General features: G+C 50.0%; 1 protein-coding gene across 1 annotated transcript in view; it reads left to right on the forward strand.

Annotated features, from left to right (window-relative positions):
* Positions 1-21,038, forward strand: part of LOC144119863 (uncharacterized) — an 89,871-nt gene that overhangs the window by 6,350 nt on the left and 62,483 nt on the right. The window contains exons 4-5 of the mRNA XM_077652384.1: positions 3,352-3,471; positions 8,806-8,886. Of these exons, the coding sequence (XP_077508510.1) occupies positions 3,352-3,471; positions 8,806-8,846 (161 nt within the window). The 3' untranslated portion in view covers positions 8,847-8,886. The remainder of the gene's footprint in view (positions 1-3,351; positions 3,472-8,805; positions 8,887-21,038) is intronic.

Genomic DNA, 21,038 nt, shown 5'->3' on the forward strand with positions numbered 1-21,038 from the left:
CGCAAACGTCTGTATTCGTATTCTAGCCCTTCATAGATACAACAGGTTCCAACTGACGTTTCTGAAGCGGTGGGACCCGGAATATGTTCTGTGTAATGAAGCAGTCTGAAAAATCCGCGAGCTTAAAAAAAAAAAGAATTTTGCTGAGATAAACTGGCTTGAAAATCGTGAATATCGCTATTTCCTGTTAGGCTTGCAAGCGATATTAGCTTGGTGCATAACTTGTCCACATGTCACGTCACCGATACCTAAATGTGCAATCCAGCCACGTGTCATGCCACGAACTGCCACAATGCACATCCCATTTTGCCTGGCGAGCAAGGCAAGGGCAGTGTTTGTCTCCTCAAGGAAGGTTACGATAGAGGGGATTTGCTGGAAGCAACCCTTCCCCACCACATCCCTCCAAGCCGCCTCAGTACTGTGTGGATCTGGCCACTGTCACATTATAAATGCGGTTGCATGGCCAAGATTACGCATCTTTGTAAACCATTTCGATGGAACGTGGAGCATGCCATTAACTCGTGTCAGCAATGAGGCTCTACTATACAAATTGCCAAGCCTATCCAAGTGAGTCCCGTCCGATTGAATACGTATGTATTCAAGATGGGGCCTTGTATGGCAGGGAATACGTGGATGCTTATGGCAGCTGTGTTTATTTACGTCTGTTAGGCTGAAAAATCGGAGCATTTGGAGTATATAGGGTTTTGCTGCTGTCTATTTTAGTCTGAAAGATCAAACTTTCACAGACTTGAAAACATTAGTCATGAATATATATGCATGTTCCTATGAGGTGCATGATGGTTCCTCAACAAAATCCGAAATATCGCAGAAGCCCACATTACTGGAGGCCAAAAAATGGTCCGCAACTGTATGTGGTTACCACAAAAAGGTTTGGTTTCTCACAACATGTAAATGTTAAAGGTTACCCCTTCTCATTGGTATTGGGTTGCAGTTTTTTTGTTTCAATTCTGAATTGGGTGCATTCCTTTTGTAGCCTTAGGATTTGAATTCGTTCTGCACTGACAGTTCGTGAAAATACAGTCGAAACCCGCGATAGCGAAATCTCGAGAATACGAAATTCTCACCGCAACGAAATATTTCCGAGATCCCGGCAAATGCCCATAGGGGCCAATGTATTTCGTATCTCCCGGTAACGAAACATTTTTGTACCGCAATCCCACGATAACGAAATTTGCTGCAGCGTCGGTCCGCATACTGTCTCCCATATTATGAATAACAGCGTCAAAAAAGCACTCAAATTGAGCAAACTGCAATAGCGCGCTTGCGTGGCTACAGCGAGAGCATTGGCGCCTGGCAAACTTGCAGCCGGAACAACTTTAAAAACTTTAGCCACCTTGAGCCGGTGCTAGCCACCATACCGGCGCAGCGCGTGTCCTCTGTGATCGGTTCCACGGGGTTATTTATCTCGGAGGCTATGTTCAGGGAAGGCAGCCTTGCAGCGACACCATCAGGGGGCGACACTAGATCATCAGCGCTGCACTTTTAGGCCTGCGAGCGGTGCACATGTGTTCGTTGTGTGTGGTGGCGGTGTGTATGAGCAGCAGTCCGCACGTTTGCGTTTGAGATGTCTCCGCCAGCCAAAAAAACGTGTGCGAAACTGACGACACCGAGGACCAAGGTCCACAACATGGAGAGACGGTAAACCCGAACCCGAGGAATGTGTTGGACGCCTTTGACACGATCCGGTCGTTCTTAGGCGCACACGACGACGACGTGGCAATGGATCACTTCTTCAATAGAACCATGAAGTTGCTGCAAGGCAAGGCTCGGCAAACTAAGCTGACTGACTTTTGGCAATAAATTTTCTTTTTGCGGGCTGTTTTCTATCTTTTCTGTCTCATTTTCGCGGCAATGAAATTCTCGCGAAAGCGAATTTTTTTTGCTGTCCCCGGCAATTTCGTTATTGCGGGTTTCGACTGTATACAATGGAAGGAACAGAGAACACATGGCAGGTAGTAGCTGACCGATTTTTCGTACTTTGTTGAGGCATGCTCATGCACCTCATATTAATGTGTACATATTCATGACTGATATTTTGGACTATATAGAGTCCAAAAATTTAAATTTTTCAGACAAAAATGGATGCCAGCAATACTGCGGAATTCGTTTTTTTCAACCCGACACAGACGCAAGTGGGTGTCTGTCACAACCAACTGGCTCTTTGTTGCCGTGAAAGGTGCCATGTTGGATTTAAACGGCTCTGATATAATCTGATATGATCACTTGCATACAGGATGTTGAAACAGAGAAGTTCGCATTTTTTGAGGCTGATCCATCGCATCGAATTGATCTTGCTGAAGTGCACAGATTTTTTGTTCTGTTCGATTGTTTGGACCATTTTTCGGGATCTCATGACTTGGAAAAGTGTGTTGGCGACTGTATTTCTAGCCAAGCTTTATTGTCGGACATGCTTTGCCAACTACGAGGTGTTAGGAGACTGTCCACTGGCAGTTTCTGTTCTTGCTGAACGTTTTTACATTGAATGAAACTTGCCCTGTTTCGTTTCTCCTCCTCCTTGGTGTTGCACCGGAACACTGGGGCAATGTATGTTTCATTCTGGCTTTCGTGGTCACTAATGCATTTCAGTGGTGCCCGAAGCTCTTGCCGGCTTAGCCTTCAAGAGCTGTAGGAAGTCGTGCATGAGTTTTTTTCCCATCCATGACAGGCTACGGCCCTTGCATGGAGACGACCCCCTTTGACCTAGCTTCTGCACCACAGATTTTATAAAGTGGTTATTTGTGCCACATGCAATGATGTGACCTCGGACACCTTTATTAAAACTGTTCTTAAAATTTACTACTGCCCTTGCTCGGGCTTGCCTCGTGAGTGTGAGGGGTTTTAGTGCTAATAGCACTTTTTAATGAGGTCCAACCCCAGCCAAGAAAATTGGTGAAGCTTGACCTTGAGGGCGACCCGCGTTGCCCGAGCTGGTTACTGGCCGTGCTGGTAGATGGCACAATACATAATGACGGCAGCTCACGCGGCGTTGTCACCTCGCTCAGCATGTGCCACCGGGATTGCGCTTGCGCCTCTTGGGCCTCCTTCGTGCCGTACGCTCGCTTCGCTTACTACGAGACTCCGAAGATGCTGTTGTTGACGCATGCGCCGCCAACAGAGCGGCGCATGCGTTAAAACTCTAGTGAATTTTTTATCTGTCCTTTTGGCCGGCGAATTATAAGAAGCAGCCCTCACGGGAGCATGGCCCTCAGTCAAATGTATATGCGGTCTGATGTTTTTTTTTTTTTGATCACAGAGATGAGTGGATGCTTCGTTTAGCGCCATGGCCTTTCTGTCCTCATATCATCCTGCTTCGTGTGGTGCTTTCCGCAGGCAACGAGGGCCAGGGGATGCAGCCTGAGGTGTCTGCCCTGTGTGATTCCATCATCTGCGTGGCTCCCGTTCGGGGTCAGGAGAGCCCCATTGGCAGCCTTAATGTTTCTGTGGCCGCAGGTGTGTGTGCATGTGCGTGCATGTGCGGACGCGCTGAGCAGCAGTAGTGGCTCCTTACCGAAAAGTGGATCATTTAAAGAGCTGCGCCTTTCTTCTCTTGTTGGTGTCTGATTGCACTGCAGTAATTCTATGCTGTATTCGTACTCTGTGTACCAGTACCAACAACAGGCAGTATGTCCCATTAAAGAAACATTGTCAGGTTGACGAGGCTCAGTGCGAACCATGGACTATTGGTGCAGAGTGTAAATTGTTGCACTATGAGTCGTGCGGAAGAAATGTTTGATCATGACAAGCCTTTTATGTCCACCTGTTTGTGTGCATGCTTTTCTTTTTTCCAGAAATTTTTTGCTATCCCACAGAATCTGGCCCCTTTTAGAGTGATCCCATTGTCGCAAGGTGATAAAAGGGTACACAGTAAAGGCTCATTGATTCGAACTTCAAGGGACCGGAAAAAAGTTTTTTGAATTATCCAGAAGTTTCAAATTATCGAATAACCTCGAAAAATTGTCAAAAGCTGCTTGCATCACGGGAAATTTATTTGGTGAAAGACTGGGTGATGGGTGCCTACTTTTGAGATGAGAATGGCGCAGCAGCGCCATTCTCATCTTCATTCGCAGCATCGCACAATCTGTGAATGGCGGGTGATGAACACACAGTTTCGGCGGACTGGAAGAATGGAACCACACGGACGGAAGCGAAGGAAATGCTCAGCAGTGCTGAAGCGAAATGGGGAGAAGTAAAGGGTGGTGGGGGGTGGATAGAAAACATCGACATGCCAATCAGCATCAGAAGAATTGGCTGCCTAGCTGATGCTGGCTAGTCGAGCCATCATCGGTGACAGCTGTGGTGACACGGCCGTGGTGACAGCTGGCTCAAAGATCAGAAAGCCGAAGCCGAAACTAAGTGGTCGGACTGTTCTTGAAGACCATTCGTCATCACGTCTACCGTTGCATGCCGTTATCAGAGGTGCGCGGGTTGCGAGCTGCTCTGCGGCATGGAATTTAGATTTTGAGTAGGGCTATTTCAATGGTCTCGTGCCGTGCTGGGTCCTACCTTGTGGGGTTTACTTGGGGAGATAAGTACTTTCTCCCCACTCAATCGCGGCTGACACGGTTCAAAGCCGCCCGGACCCCACCCCGTGATCGCGTACGCTACCGAGCGCTCGCCGACCACGGCGGGCCTTGCTCTGGGGGAACAAAGGAACGACACATTGGCTGACACAAACAGGCATTTATTGCTACAGAAACAATAACGCCAGCTAGCAACAAGGTACGCTAATGAATCGAGGTCGTCCGACTCACCAGCAAGGTTCCGAGCGAATGTTCGCCCGTGCTAGGGCAAGGGATATAAACTCCGCAGGCCGGACGGGACGAGTACGGGAGCCTGTCTCCCCGTCGCTTCTTCGCCCCGCCGGCGAAGAGCGGAGCCCCGAGCGACGCGTCCGCTCAGGCTGATTATCCCAGCTGAAGAGACCCCATCTCCCGCGGGTGGGCTTCAGCAGTCTCCCGCGCAGCGACGCTGGCGCCCTCTCTTGCCAGTTAATGTAACTGACAAGGGAACGCGTTCATCCTCGGGGTGAGACTGCTGATGCACGGTGCCTCGCGGGAAAGCAAACTCAGGGGGCTGCAGGGCAGGTCCCCACATCTCCCCAACCTTAAATAGACCCACGCGCCTGAAAGTACATGCTATAGAGGAGTCTCCTGGTCTTCATGTCTTTGAGGCACGTCTTGCAGCGGAGGTCACGCCGACAGCGTCCACGCAGACTTCCGTGGTATTCCGAAGGCGGCGTGAAGGTTTCCGCTGGGACGACTCGCATGGCCCGCGGACTACCGTGTCCGCAGGCCCGCGAATCGAAGGCGGTGTGAAAACTGCAGGCCAGGATTCTGCAGTAGTCGCCAGGGCAGCAGCAGCCGGAGGTGGCTGCTGACTGGTCTCGCCACAGCTGCCCCGGATGGATGCGGCGAACAGGATACAGGCCGCTCCGTCGCAGCGAGACGATGTGCACCGGACAGCAAGCCTGGGTGGCTCCACCGAATCTGCAAAATTGCCGAAACGCTCTCGGCGTGCCTTTAACGTAGGTCACGGGAGGGGAAATGGCATCCGCAAGGGCCTCGTGGCACAATGCCTAACTCGCTAGCAAAACGTGTCGGCGGCTGTGCAAACGCAAAGTTCGAGTGAACAAAGCCCTTTCTTGAGTTGAACGAGACTGCTCAGTTCGTGCGAGGTTACAAAAAAAAAAAAACGGGCGGGCAGCAAAGTGCGCCCCCTCTCAACGACACGGTCCGGTGGTCGTGTCTCTTTTAACGTGGTGCAGGCAGCTCCGAAAGCCTCAGGCCTAACTACCACTCGGACAACGACCGTGACCACAACAAAGACCCGAAACGGGTTATGTGCCCGCAGCCGCGAGGAGACGCCAGCTTTGTGGGGTGGTCCTACCCCGCTCACTGCACAAAGCAGCTTCTGAGCGGTCGGCGCCCACCGTATCGGACGGTGTCGGAGCGCCCGGTGCCGAGCTGCAATACCAGCGAGCTCGTAGCGGCACCCGTGGCCCCAGGCCACCCGGCTCCCGGAGCCGCGACTCCCAGAGTCGAAAAAGAGACAGAGAAAATATATACAGAAACTCGGACCACCCACGCGGCTTCCGTACTCACTCGCTTCGGGCTCGGCGACTCCGCGGGCGCTAGGCCTCGCGCTCCCTCGATGCGGACCAAGTGATTCTCACGAAGAAACTCCAGGGAAAAATGTGCTGAGCATGTCGAAAAGTTCAAACATGCTGCAGCGCAATACTCGCACTCAAGAAAGCATGCCGCAGGTCCTAGCGATCAAAATTCACTCTAGGCCTAGCACTTGTCAAGTCCGGACAAGGAGCGTTCCCCGAACCGACAGTCGTCCAATGTTCCAAGAGCAGGCCCCACGTTGGGCGCCAGATGTGGGGTTTACTTGGGGAGATAAGTACTTTCTCCCCACTCAATCGCGGCTGACACAATTCAAAGCCGCCCGGACCCCACCCCGTGATCGCGTACGCTACCGAGCGCTCGCCGACCACGGCGGGCCTTGCTCTGGGGGAACAAAGGAATGACACATTGGCTGACACAAACAGGCATTTATTGCTACAGAAACAATAACGCCAGCTACAGTCGAAACCCGCGATAGCGAAATCTCGAGAATACGAAATTCTCGCCGCAACGAAATATTTCCGAGATCCCGGCAAATGCCCATAGGGGCCAATGTATTTCGTATCTCTCGGTAACGAAACATTTTTGTACCGCAATCCCACGATAACGAAATTTGCTGCAGCGTCGGTCCGCATACTGTCTCCCATATTATGAATAACAGCGTCAAAAAAGCACTCAAATTGAGCAAACTGCAATAGCGCGCTTGCGTGGCTACAGCGAGAGCATTGGCGCCTGGCAACCTTGCAGCCGGAACAACTTTAAAAACTTTAGCCACCTTGAGCCGGTGCTAGCCACCATACCGGCGCAGCGCATGTCCTCTGTGATCGGTTCCGCGTGGTTGTTTATCTCGGAGGCTATGTTCAGGGAAGGCAGCCTCGCAGCGACACCATCAGGGGGCGACACTAGATCATCAGCGCTGCACTTTTAGGCCTGCGAGCGGTGCACATGTGTTCGTTGTGTGTGGTGGCGGTGTGTATGAGCAGCAGTCCGCACGTTTGCGTTTGAGATGTCTCCGCCAGCCAAAAAATGTGTGCGAAACTGACGACACCGAGGACCAAGGTCCACAACATGGAGAGACGGTAAACCCGAACCCGAGGAATGTGTTGGACGCCTTTGACACGATCCGGTCGTTCTTAGGCGCACACGACGACGACGTGGCAATGGATCACTTCTTGCAGTGTGAGAATAGAACCATGAAGTTGCTGCAAGGTAAGGCTCGGCAAACTAAGCTGACTGACTTTTGGCAATAAATTTTCTTTTTGCAGGCTGTTTTCTATCTTTTCTGTCTCATTTTCGCGGCAACGAAATTCTCGCGAAAGCGAATTTTTTTGCTGTCCCCGGCGATTTCGTTATTGCGGGTTTCGACTGTAGCAACAAGGTACGCTAATGAATCGAGGTCGTCCGACTCACCAGCAAGGTTCCGAGCGAATGTTCGCCCGTGCTAGGGCAAGGGATATAAACTCCGCAGGCCGGAAGGGATGAGTACGGGAGCCTGTCTCCCCGTCGCTTCTTCGCCCCGCCGGCGAAGAGCAGAGCCCCGAGCGACGCGTCCGCTCAGGCTGATTATCCCAGCCGAAGAGATCCCATCTCCCGCGGGCGGGCTTCAGCAGTCTCCCGCGCAGCGACGCTGGTGCCCTCTCTTGCCAGTTAATGTAACTGACAAGGGAACGCGTTCATCCTCGGGGTGAGACTGCTGCTGCGCGGTGCCTCGCGGGAAAGCAAACTCAGGAGCTGCAGGGCTGGTCCCCACAACCTGGAAGCGGCCTCCCTTCAGGAACCTGTTCGAATGAACCAGTGCAAGGCCCGCAACGCCTGAAGTAACAAGTGTACAATGCCATAAACTTACAGGGGCATTGTCTGGGACCGAACTAACCGGGTCGAATTGGCCAGATTTCCTAATAACAGGGGGCGAATTAATGAGCTTTTACTTTAGGGGGGGGCTAACTTTGGGAGATTTAGTGACTTGCAGGGTTGACAGCATTTAGGCCCCTTTTGTCAATAATGGTTACCACAGCATGGATGGTGCAGTTTCCTTGTCACCTCCCTTAAATCATACCTTACGTCATGAATTAACTGTCCTTCGACCTGTATTATCAGAAATTTTTGCTAGTTTGTAGACGGTGCTTCTGGACAAGATAGTTGCATCACTTTGAACTTGCATTTTTTTTTCTTATTTACTTATGCACTGCACCTTACATCCTCCTGTGCGGAAAACTGGGTGGGAAGCTTCTTGTCACAAAAACTTCTTCGCTGCTGAAAAGTGAAAAATATGTAACTAATGACAGTTGGGCGTTTCTGTATTATATAACGCACTGGAAATTTTGTCAAGCTTCCTCTTGCAAAAAAAAAAAAATTCAAACCACCTCATAATCTTGTTGACTCACAGGTGAGAATACACCTTAAGCGTGGACCAGTCCTTAGTGCCTTGCCCTTACAAAAAAATAGGTACTTCCAGCTATGTACACCATTGGTGGGCACAGGCTATTTACGAGTATCTGCTTCCTCTGGGGCCTTCCTTACTTTTAAGAGCGGTGACTCTCCTGTGTGGGAACACGGCCATGGTGAGGGCAAAAAGTTTGAGAATCCGTATCTGTCCTGAGAGCAGGCTGAGCTGTCGACGATTGTGACTGACACTGTGTGTTTTGTTTCCTTTGCCCAGGCATTGTGCTGCACCACCTTTCCCTGTCTCGGCGTTCGTGAGGGGACAAGGCGAATGGGCGATATCCCACTCCTGGATTGGGTGTGTCATTTTGGAACTCTTTTTAAGCGGTGTTTCGAGTTCCTCCCTGCCGAACACTGCCTCCACCTGCTCTGCCACCTTACAACACCACCAACTTCTTTTGCGACCTCTGCATAGTGTCTGTAAACCACATGTCACATTTGCTAGCCTTGCACACAGTGCACACAGCCTTGCAAACAGTGTTGGTGTGGATCAGGCCATTAGGATATGGTGTCTGGTGGTACAGCAAACTCATTATTTTGAACTGTTGCCTAATACGAACTGATCCTTTGGTCTTGTCAACATGAACTGTGTTGTAGAAGAAGATTCTCCTAATTCAATGTCTGCATAATATGGAAAAACGTTCAGTCCCCTTCAGGTTGAGATTTCAAACGCGTTTGCCAAATGTAAAAAGAGTGGAACAATGTAGGTAGGCTCCTTGCTCTTTGGCTACTGGCAACTGTTTGGTTACTGGCAAATGGATTCTGCTGTAACACAGAATCTTGATGATATGATCATAGTCGATACGAATTTCGGGGTGATATGAATTGTACAATTCCCTGGGCACAGCGCATTGTCTACAGTGTACAGAATTTTTCTTCTTCTGTACTCTCAGTAGAAATGTGACATTGGCGATGCCACGATCGCAAGTTACGCACTACGCACCGCAAGCAGTGAGAGATGGTGCACGTCTCTAAACAAGTTCTGTCAGCTGTAAACAGGTCTATGGGAATGCATTTCCCGTGCTTCTGTGCAAAGCTTATGTTAATTTTGGATGATAGCATTTTCAGATGTGACTAATATTTTTCGGGACCTCATGAGAATCATATGGTCGAGCTTCTACTGTATCTGTCTTGCTTGCTTTAGGTGCACCGTTTTGTTTGCTTCAAAATTCATTGGCAAAACAAGTCGACAGCACGCCTCTTTGTCTGGCCTCGTAGGATGTGTAAGAGATCCTCTCGCCTTGACTTGAGGGGCTTTTTGCACGGATTTTAAAACATAATTTCTCTTTGATAGGTGAATTACGATGTTCACGAGAGTCTAGGACAGCTCCAAACGTAAGGCGACCCCCAAGTTCAGCGACCATCGCTCACTGTCACTGCTGCCAGCCTGTTGTGTCTGGCGGTGTGGGTTGGGTAGTTTTATTTTTATTTTGTTTTCCTTGCCCATTCGACTCTTTCTCACTGTCTTCCCACAACATATCATCCTCGGTGCCATTGAGATCGTTTAAAATGCCACATTTCTTAAAAGCGCGGATGACTACCGTATTTACTCCCATAATGAACCCGCTAGCATAATGAGCCCGCCCCCACTATTGGTGGTCAGAATTTACTTCTTTTTTTTGAGCCTTTAGCTTTTCGTAGCTGGTTCCTCAGTTTTTGCACAAGGTGCTGCTGGCCCTGATAACATCACTTGTTTATCTTTTGAGGAGAGCTCCTGGCAAAGAAGGGGGGAGAGACAGAGAGAGAGCGCACTGCCCTAGGTGAACTTGGCAGAGCGCCAAGACGTTGTATGCTGTAAGCTAAGGCATAGTGATTCGCATTATGCGCTCCTCTCCCATCCTGTTTGTTTTTTTAACCTTGTGTAAAAAACGCACGCCTGACCTTCAGGGCCGGTTTTCAGTATGCTCGCGTTTTCAGCGCCAGTGTTCAGCATGTTCGCGTTATCTAGATGCGAATGGCCAGCTACCGCAAAATTGCTGGATCGTGTCAAAGTGAACGATACTAAACACCAGCAGCACGAACGCATCTGACCGTGCGCGTTTGTTGATGATCGAAGGACGGACGGAGGTACCGTATAAACGTGTGTAAGGGCCGCACTTTTTTTCCCAGATTCGGGGGGCAAATTTCGGGGTGCGGCCTATACACGCGATTTTCGAAAAAATTTTTTATTTTTTTTCAAGTGAAAGCAATCCAATCTGGAATGCGCGGCATTTATTTACCGTTCAGGCATCACTCACGGAGTCTTCAGACTCCGAGCTGGTGCTGTGTTCAGGTAAATGTTCAGCCCACAGAAAGTCGTCTTCGGTCTCGTCTAAACTGTTTGAAATTCCGGTCACTTTGAAACTCCGGGTTACAATGTCGGTCAACACGGAATTCCACGCGGACAAAATCCATCCAAGCACAGTCACGAGCGGTGCCCTCTTAAGCCGCCCTGTCGGCGTCTCGTCGGGATTGCCATTGGCCATTCATTCTGAATACTGCCTTCGAAATTCAACCTTAAAAGGCCGATTGACGCTTACATCCAGGGACTGCAGCATGCCGGTGAGGCCGCCCGGTATCACGGCCATGTCTGTGCGGATACCGCGCAGGCGTTCCTTAACCCTACCCGTCAAGTGACCGCGGAAGCTGTCCAAGAGGAGGAGCGATCGTCGGGCCAGCATGGCGCCTGGGCGCTTCTCCCAAACGCTTTTTACCCAGTCGAGCACAAGCTTATCGTCCATCCAGCCCTTTTCTTGGGCGCGAACTACAATTTCCTTGGGGAAAACGCCTTTAGGAATCGTTTTTCTTTTCAGGATGACATAGGGGGGCAGCTTCCGCCCGTCCGCGGTGACGCACAGCATAACGGTACACCGTTGGCGCTCCGCGCCGGTTGTCCGCACGAAAACACTCTTCTTTCCTTTCAGTTCAACTGTGCAGCTCTCGGGACAGTCGAACCACACGGGGGTCTGGTCGGCGTTCGCTATCTGCGAAAATATATAGTTGTGCTCACGACGCAGACCGATGACATACTTCTGAAAGCTGAGCACCTTGTCGGTGTAGTCGGGGGGGGGGGGCAGCCGCTGGCACAGCGTGGTCCTTCGCCGAAATGATAGGCCCTTCCTCTTCAGAAATCTTCGTACCTAGCCGGCACTAGCCTTGAAGTCCTCGTGCGGTATGTTTTTAGCACGTGCCAAGGCTTGTGCCCTCACGCGCAGCATGTCCGTTGTCAACGCGTAGCCGTTGTTCCGCACTTCCATTGAATAGCATAGCAGCTCTTCTTCTAGCTCAGGAAATTTGCATGGCTTGTCTCGGAAAGCGCGCTTTTTGGAGCTGGTATTCTTCAACGCATCCCTTTGTCCGCACCACCGTCGGACACACTTCTCGTCCACGTCAAATTTTCTGTCCGCGGCACGCTTGCCGTGTTCGAGAGCGAACTCCACTACTTTCAGTTTAAAGCCCGCCGTGTAGCTGTTGAGGTGCTTGCCCATCGTGCAACAGTAACAATGCTCGGAGGCAGTTCATGAAAAAGTGAAGAACGACAGCGCACGAGAGCAACAACTATGCCGAGCGACCACGGTAACACAACCACCAAAAAACGCATGCTTTGACAGCCAGAACAGAACAAAGTTAGACCTGGCGATACCGATGCCGATACGGATAGCGGAAGTACAGTAGCAGAAGCTCGCGGCAGAAGAAAAGATGATGATGATGACCTGCGGCCTCGGGCGCCATCCATGGGCGGCACCTCGAAGCTCCTGTGCGCATGTATTTCGAAGGCTATTCTTGCGTGTTTCCTGGAAAGTTTGGGTGCGGCCCTTACACGGATTTTTTTTCTTCAAATATTTCCTTTGGGAATACGGGGTGCGGCCCTTACACGGGTGCGGCCCTTACGCGTTTATACGGTATGATATGAAATATCAACTCTTCCAAAGAAATCTGTTGAAACTTCTTTTTTTCCCGCGTAATGAACCCTCCCCCAAACTGATATCAACTTTTCTGGAAAAAAAGTGTGTTCATTACGTGAGTAAATACCGTATTTACTCGCATAATGATCGCACTTTTTTTTTTAAAAAACTGACGCAAATTTCGGGGTGCGATCATTACGCGGGGTAAATTTTCTACAAAAAATTTTTGAGCACCGAAAACGCAAACAAGTTGCAGGTCAGACGTCTTAGAACATATATCTCGATTACAACCAAAAATAAAAGCTGAGTAAGGCTTACCTTCGCAATAAACACGCACATTAAGCATCACATGGAGTGCACAATGCCCATTTATTTTTTTTCGTCAGTACGCTAATCAAAGTCTGAATCCTCGCCATCCTCGCTTTCACTGCTGCACGACTCATCGGAAACGGCAGTGTCGTCGCTGGGAGCATCTTCACAATCCCACAGGGAGTCATCTTCCGTTCCATCTAAAGCATTAGATATGCCTGTCTTCTTAAAACTCTTAGCCACTACCTCGTCGGGGATACTGCTCCACGCTTCTGTGATCCACGAGCACAGCATCTCCACGGATGGCCTTCTAATCTTTCCGCTCGGCGTCAAATCATGCTGGCCCATCGCCATCCACTCAGCATAAAGTCGTTGAACGTTGTCCTTGAATGGTTTGTTCAAGGACACGTCGAGAGGCTGCAGCAGCGAAGTCAGGCCGCCAGGAATGACTGCAATGTCCGTGCGCAGCTCTTTCAGCTTGGCACGCACGCTGTCCACAAGGTGACCCCTAAAACTGTCCAAAACCAGAAGCGAGGGAAGCAGAAATGCTCCTGGTCTTCTTCCCCAGTCTTGATCCAGTCGACCATCAGGTCTGCAGTCATCCACCCTTTCATCTGTGCACGTATATGGATGCCACGGGGAAAGTTTCCCTTCGGAATAGTCTTCCGTTTGAAGATCACGTATGGTGGCAGCTTCCGCCCGCCGGCCGTCACAGCAAGCATGACTGTGCATCGCTGTTTTTCTGCGCCAGACGTCTTCACGAGGACGCTCCGAGCACCCTTCTCATTCACAGTTGTATTCCGGGGCATGTCGAACGTCAGTGGAGTTTGATCGGCGTTTCCAATTTGCGACATGAGGTAACCGCATTTTTCGCGAAGCCTAGTGACGAAGTGATGGAAGTCTATCACTTTGCTTTCATACGCGGCTGGGAGCCGCTGGCACAACGACGTCCGCCGCCTCAGGGAAAGTCCATTCCGTCGCATAAAGTGAGTCGTCCAACCGGAGCTAGCGCGGAAATCCTTTGCGGCGATTCCCAGCTTCCTGGCAGTTGTGCACGCCTGCGTCTGTATCATTTCTAATGACACTGCACAACCATCCTTGCGCAGGTCCCTCACGTATTCTAGGACCGCCTCCTCAACACGAGGGAACTTGCCCGTTTTGGGTCCACGGAAAGCCCGCCGTGTCTTGTTCGTAGCCATCAGCTTCTCGCGCTGCTTCTTCCAATAGCGTATCCTCATTTCGTCCACGCCGAAATGCCTACCAGCAGCGCGGTTGCCATGCTTCAGTGCATAGTCGACAGCCTTGAGCTTGAACGCGGCGGTGTAACTGGCATACCGCCCCATGGTGAAATGGCGTAAACTCGCACAAAAACACAAAGCACGCTACGACGCTGCCGAATTGCAAAATGGCGAACGCCGCAAAGCATGGAATCATGGGAACTCCAACGTTACTAGACTAGGTTGGGAACTCGTCGGAATGCATTCGCTGCGGGATGACTGCAGATCAACCACCAGGCGGCTCCATGTTCGGGGTGCGATCATTACGCGGGGAATTTAAAAAATGTAATTTTGACCTCAAAATTCAGGGGTGCGATCATTACGCGAGTGCGATCATTATGCGAGTAAATACGGTATAGTATATCATCAATAGCGAGCCAGGTTTCCAGGATCCACTGCACAAGCTGGGATAGCAATGCTTGCATCAACCTCGCAGTAGGCATCTGTGCATGTCCCTCTTGCTCTAGAGTGCCTCGATAGTACAGTTGAAACCCGCAAGAACGAAATCGCCGGGGAAAGCGAAAAAAATTTGCTTTCACGAGAATTTCGTTGCCATGAGCATGAGACAGAAAAGACGGGGAAGTGGTCGACAAAATGAAAATTTATTTCCAAAAGAGAGTTACTTTACTTTGCCAAGCCTTGCCTTGTAGCAACTTCACAGCTCTTTTTTCACGTTGCAAAAAGTGGTTCATTGCCACGTCATCATCGTGCGTGCCTAAGAACCACCGAATCATGCTGAAGGCATCCAAAACATCCCGCAGGTTTGCCTTCTCTTCATGTTTTGCTTCTTTGTTCTTGGTGCCTATGTTTTCGCACACGCAGCCGATGGCCTTATCGGTCATACCGTACACACTCGTGTAAGGGCCGCACTTCTTTTCCGCGATTTTGATGGGGTGCGGCCCTTCCACGGAAGCGTGAAATTTTTGTTCAATTTTCGATTCACGTATGGAAAAACCTGTTTGATCGTGCCATATATACCTAACGATGGGATATCTGGCGTCTAGCTGCGAACATCCTCGCTAGATGTCTTCATCGGTATCGCTGCTCGGGCTCGGCTCGTCGTCGCTGCTCGGGTCATCCGCATGTTCATGTATCCAGTCGTCCTCAGTGCCGTCCATGGCATTGAAAATCCCGGTGACCTTAAAACTCTTCACAATTTAAAGTGTTTTTTCTTTTCCATTGCAAGTGGTTGGGCTATAGGCAGTCGTCAAAATGAACGGCGGCACAAGGGATCAGTGGCGGCGGCAAGAAAAGTGACAAGATCTCCCAGATAGTGCCACGCGCCCGAAGCTCACAGATAGCGCTGCGTGACGAAGCCGCAGGACAGCTATTGCCATCTGGTGGCTCCTGCGAAATGCACCGTACGCAAGACGCGATGACGGTGCCGTTTGCTGGCAAGATGATTTTTTTTTTTTTTTTTTCAAAATTTGGACTGCCAAGTTGGGGGGAGCGGCCCTTACATGAGCGCGGCCCTTAGTCGAGTGTATACGGTATCTTCGTCATGGCCGCCACGGCGGCTCAGTGGTTATGGCGCTCGGCTGCTGACCCGAAAGACGCGGGTTAAATTCTGGCTGCAGCTGTCGAATTTGGATGGAGGCAAAATTCTGGAGGCCCGTGTACTGTGCAATGTCAGTGCACGTTAAAAAACCCCAGGTGGTCGAAATTTCCTGAGCCCTTCACTCACTCCAGCGTCTCTCATAGTCAGAGTCGCTTTGAGATGTTAAACCCCCACAAACTATATCTTTGTGGGCAACTATGTCGTTATCCGCGCAAATGAACTCATTGACAATGAGGCCATTTGGAACATTGTTGTTGATGGCACAGAGTGTGCCCCATGTGCTGGTCAGCGCTAGTGGCACTGCGCTGGCCGCACTGTCATTATTAAGTGCGCCCTTGTGCAAATCTTCATTCGGTGATGCTGAAGCCGAATCCGCGCGTAGTGCCTGCTGGGTGGTAGTGAAGCCCGCGGGCTTAAAACACTTCTCAATCACTGCCGGAGATGTCGCAATCGATGCAGTGGCCAGCATCTCAAGAGCCATGAGCAAGCGCACGCCGGTGGGCTTGTACTGGTCAAATATTCTTTTGCTAGTCAGCAGCCACGGTAACGTTGCCATCACGTCAGTGCCTGCTGCTTCTCCAGAAATGACCTTGGCTACAATGGTGTGGCGGGCTTTGAAGCTGCTCGTTCAGCCAGCTCTTGCTCTAAAATGATATGCCCAAGCATGCAAGTGAGCTCCAGGGGCTTCTCGCTGAAGCACTTTGTTTGCACGCTGTTTGCAAACCATGCGAACACTGCGTTGTCGACGTCCGGGAAGGCCGCAGCCATCACTGTTTTGTTCTGCGCACGAGCACAATTCCTGAGCGCACTGAGAATGGCGGCTCTAGTTTTCAAAACTGTAGAGAGTGAGCTGCATACAGTTCCAACCTCATTGACAGTATCCTTTTTCTTTCTGCCTTTTTCCACTTGGGCAATGATGGCAGCCTTATCTTGTAGAGAAAGCAGCCCCCGCTTTTTGGCTCAGGAAGGCATGTTACCAAAAGCAGTCGCGCCGATCAACACACATGGTGTATATCTCCTTCAGGCGCTGTGTCCACATATGTGGATGCGACCTAAGCATGCTTGTATTTTCGTATACAAGGCGAATTTCCACCTTTGAATTCCATGTCCTTAACATTTCAACCCTTCCTGTCAAGTATGTGGTGCCATGTCTGGCAGCTACAGCGAAATGTGTTTCTAGAAAACAAGTAAACATGGGCATCATGACATTTTTTGGCAGGACGCGAAAATCGCTTTTATTTTTGGATCCTCTTTTCAAATGGGACTGAATAATGCAGTTTACCATTTGGAATGTGTCGATAAGTTCATGTAGAAATGGCACACCAATTTTCATTGTCACAGATGAAGAATGCCGAATGCTTTAATGCCAAAATTTCAAAATGGCATTTCTTGGTCTCTATGCGCTGTTTTTTTTTTTTTCGGCAAGTGTAGTATGAAGTGCGCTTATTGCTTACAGGTGTCGAAAACGATGCTTCTACAAGGAGAATGTTGGACGATTCTAGCGCTGAAGCTGTTTTTCATGAAAACAGCCAATCGAGAAGCACCTCTAATGAAGCGTGGCCAACCGAGCAATGAAGGCCTGCAGACGGTCGTAAGGAACTCTCACAACACTGGGCACGCTGTCAATAAACACAGCGTGCTATGATCAGTGCATAAAGAGGGAAGGTGGGGATTGGGGTGAAATTCCTTATTTTTCGTAGTAGAGCAATGAAATTTGGCACGGTGATTGGGAAGTGTGCTGAATGATCAAACACAAAGTTTCATTAATATATCTCGAGTAGTTTTAACAATAAAAATTATTTGCATCATTGTTATACCCAACTTGCAGAAAGCCTGGCGTGATAAAAAAACATGGTAGAAGCCCACAGTTGCTTTTATATTTTAGCCAAATGAATAGTTCATGCAGTGACATTCTCCATGTATTTTTATCACCCTTCTTTTTTTTTTTTTTTTTACACAGGACATTGTATGCATGTTTGAAAAATGCGGTCGTCTTCAACATGCCAATTTAGCTAAAGAGTAAAAAAAGAGATAGTTATTAAAAAAATATAGGAATGTCACTGCATAGAGAATTTAATAAGAAATACAGTGCAACAAACCTCATGCAGATCCCACAAGGCATAGTTGTTCTATGCTTTCTGCAAGCAAGACAGTCTGCTCAAAACTCACTTCTGAGAAAACTGGCTCTGAAGTTGCACAGCAATTACATGTTCTTCAATGCACAGCCATTACATGTTCTTCAAAATGCCCCGGGGCTGTAATACTCGGTGTCCTTGCTTGCAAGGTTCCTATGCCTTTGCTTTTTTTTTTTGTGTGCACTGCGTGCTTTTTCTTTGTTGGTCCTTCTCCTGAGCTCTCTGAAGGGCAAGGCTGCCAGGTTTGATGCCCACAGACTTGCATACTTCAGTGTAGGCACGCAAGTTCCCGAAGTTGTTGCGTACAACTGCTTCATGGACTGCAGTCTCCACTGCAAACAATGAAGCATGCTGATCTTTTGAAGTCATTGACCAAATGACAGGATGCAGGCTTTCTGCAGCATTCTGCGTCTTGTTGCCCTTGCAACGCTCCAGCAGTTGCGGGTCAGTCACGTTGGTAGACAGGTAGCAGTGCCTCTGCTACCTGTCTTGGTAGCTTGTACTTATGAGGCAGTGGTGGCTCCATTTTGGCCGGTGCTGACCTATGCCAGCACCAACTGTCGGGGCCAGGTGGGCCGAGCTAATGATGAGGCTCGTCATCTGTAGAAGTTGCGTGATACAATGTGGCCATCACGACCTTTTGCATGTCACTGACTTGGGTGTTTCTGCGCAAGGCTAAAGCATAGTAGCTGGTCAGTTTTTTAATTAGGTCCTGCGTGAGTTCACCTTTCCCACCCAATGGCTCCCCTTTCTCTGCTCTTGTCACCAGTGTGTGGAGTGCAGTGCCCATCCTCTTCTGCACATGATTTATGTAGTCCTCCTTATTCAGGGGCATGAAGCCACATACCTCATCTTTGCACAGTGCAAGATATTTTCGGCTGTCGCCATCACATACGACACTTGTGTAGCAAAGGCCATAGCTGCTGAAAGAGCGCCTTAAAAATATAAGTGCAGCTTCCATTTCCATTTGACCTGAGCCATTATCTGTGTTTTTCTGGCACTGGTGTCGCTCGATCCAAGTGTCAGAGCTAGGGTCACTCTCTGTTGGTCGCTGACACCACTCTAGGCAGAAGTAGGACAGTACGGTGCAATCCAGCACAAGCCCGGTATAAAATTCTCTAATGCAACCTACACAAATGGGAGAGCTGTGGCCTCCTGTAAGCCAAGTGCCATCATACACAACTGTGATGTTTTTTGTCACTGCAAGGATCTTTCGTCTTTCTTCTTCTGTACATGTTGTTCTGTGAGAGCTTCCGTAAATATTTGCACTGCATGCTGTCAACGGATGATTTATTACACACGCTTACAGAGTCCCTCGTGCCGGAGTCCCCAATAGTCATCCGCAGTTCGTGCACCGTATGCAACGCACACCGAGCTCACACTTGAGCCCACTTCGACCACGCCACTCGGATCACTCCCGCGCTGCCCGCGCACTCTTCACGCACATGCCCGCCATAGCCAACAGCGCATCCCCTCTCCCTCCAGTGTTGTCAGCCGTTTCTGTGTGTCCCCTGATGGCGCCACCCGCACTGGCCCTTACAAAGCATGACTCTGCTTATCCATTGCTGGTCAGCAAGCATTTCTCTGCAAAGTACATATTTCTGTATGAGGTGTGCTTGCCTGCAACAGGAACCATGCCACATTCATTACACAGACCATGCAGAGCCATTTCTTTGATTAATGCCTCTGCCTCATGGCGGGCTGTAAGCACGCGCTTTTCCTTTTCTCTTCCTCGGAAGTAAATTATGGCAATTACAGAACCGTGCTCACGCGAAGGTTTTCTAAAGGTCACCATTCTTTCGATGGATAGCTTGGAGAAGTCACCAGCTTATGTCTCGCAACAGGCACAAGTTAAAGGGCCATTTGACGCAGCAGGCAACTTCATCCATGTCGCAGGAATCAGAATTCCATCGAACGGGTGCCGAACATCACCTGGGCACGGAGACTGCCGTATCTCTTTGCTATCACACACCGTTCCTGTAGCAATGTCTGTCTGCTCAGAATTGGAACGCTTCTGGAGTTCCTCCGATGCACCTCCACGAGAGACGCAATGAGAGTCAACCCACATATCATCACCGCCGACTCCAGAGCACAACTCGGGATCCACCAGCTCGACATTTCGGTTTCGTTGTTTAGGTGCCGGTCCTTGGTCGCAAATGTTTCGCACCTTCCTTTTCACCATCTTTTAGGAACAAGAGAAGCTGGGTAATTTTCAGATACTGTAGGGACAGCATCGGGCTTCAGGAGTAGCTTCTCTCGAGCGAGTTCGTTTGCGATGCCGTTCGCCGTAATCTTGAAAGATCTTTTGATGCATTCGTTCAAAATGTTTTTCGCACATGACAGCCTATTGGTGTCAGCCTTCTGCCTGCTCTCTTGATCTTATTTTCCCGTTCAGCAAGCCTTGCTAGGTCCACCGGTGCAGTGAACAAAGACACCTTTTCTTCGTTAGACCGATAACCGCTTCGACACAACGGAACAAAGCACGTCGTCTCTGCATTGCTGCTTAGCTTTTAACATCTCAGGATGTTTTTGCTCACGTTTAGTGTCTTCCAGCTTCATAATCGTAAGAAATGATGCCTGTCAAGCATTGATTTCGCACGTCCTAAGTAATCGCGCGAGGCTGCGCAGAAGTTCGGCGGCTTTCGCGCACCCACTTGACTGGCAGCGCCCATTGCAGCCTCCCTGCGCAGTCATCGCGGCGGGGGCCTCGCCCTCCCGTTAGAAATGCGCGCGCTGCGCACACTAGCCAGTATATTTCTAGGCACTATATTCTGAGGGCACATGTCCCTGAACTACGCATCTGCGGTTAGGCTGACGGTCACCGTCATTCCGTTAAGCTGGCACCACACCGTCACTCGTCGCTGTGAAAACAGAACTTCTCCCGCACCGGAGCTGCACTGCGATGTCACGGCTAGTTGACGATGCTGAGTCTGGATTCACCGTCTGGCATCAATTCCGAGTGCAGGCTTGCTTCCGACGACACATCGGTGTGTGTGACTGGATAGCGAAATGGACCCCCGTTTGTCCGGTTCAGTTGCTGCTGGCCGTTTCTGTTTCGGAATACGAGGCTTGCGCTTACACTTCTCATGCTCATACTTCGTCCTGTACTTCTGGCCCGTGCGACACTCCCATCGCTGGCTCACATACGAAACCTCATGCAGCAGATGAGTTGACAAAAATGCACAACGGACAGCAGCAGTTGAAGCGCAAGCTATCATATGCGCGAAGCGTGCGCGCAGCAGCCAACCGGAGAAACGGCATGCCTTTCGGCAGCCACTCGCAGGGCA

The sequence above is a fragment of the Amblyomma americanum genome, chromosome 2 (genome assembly GCF_052857255.1).
Source record: "Amblyomma americanum isolate KBUSLIRL-KWMA chromosome 2, ASM5285725v1, whole genome shotgun sequence".
Taxonomy (NCBI): domain Eukaryota; kingdom Metazoa; phylum Arthropoda; class Arachnida; order Ixodida; family Ixodidae; genus Amblyomma; species Amblyomma americanum.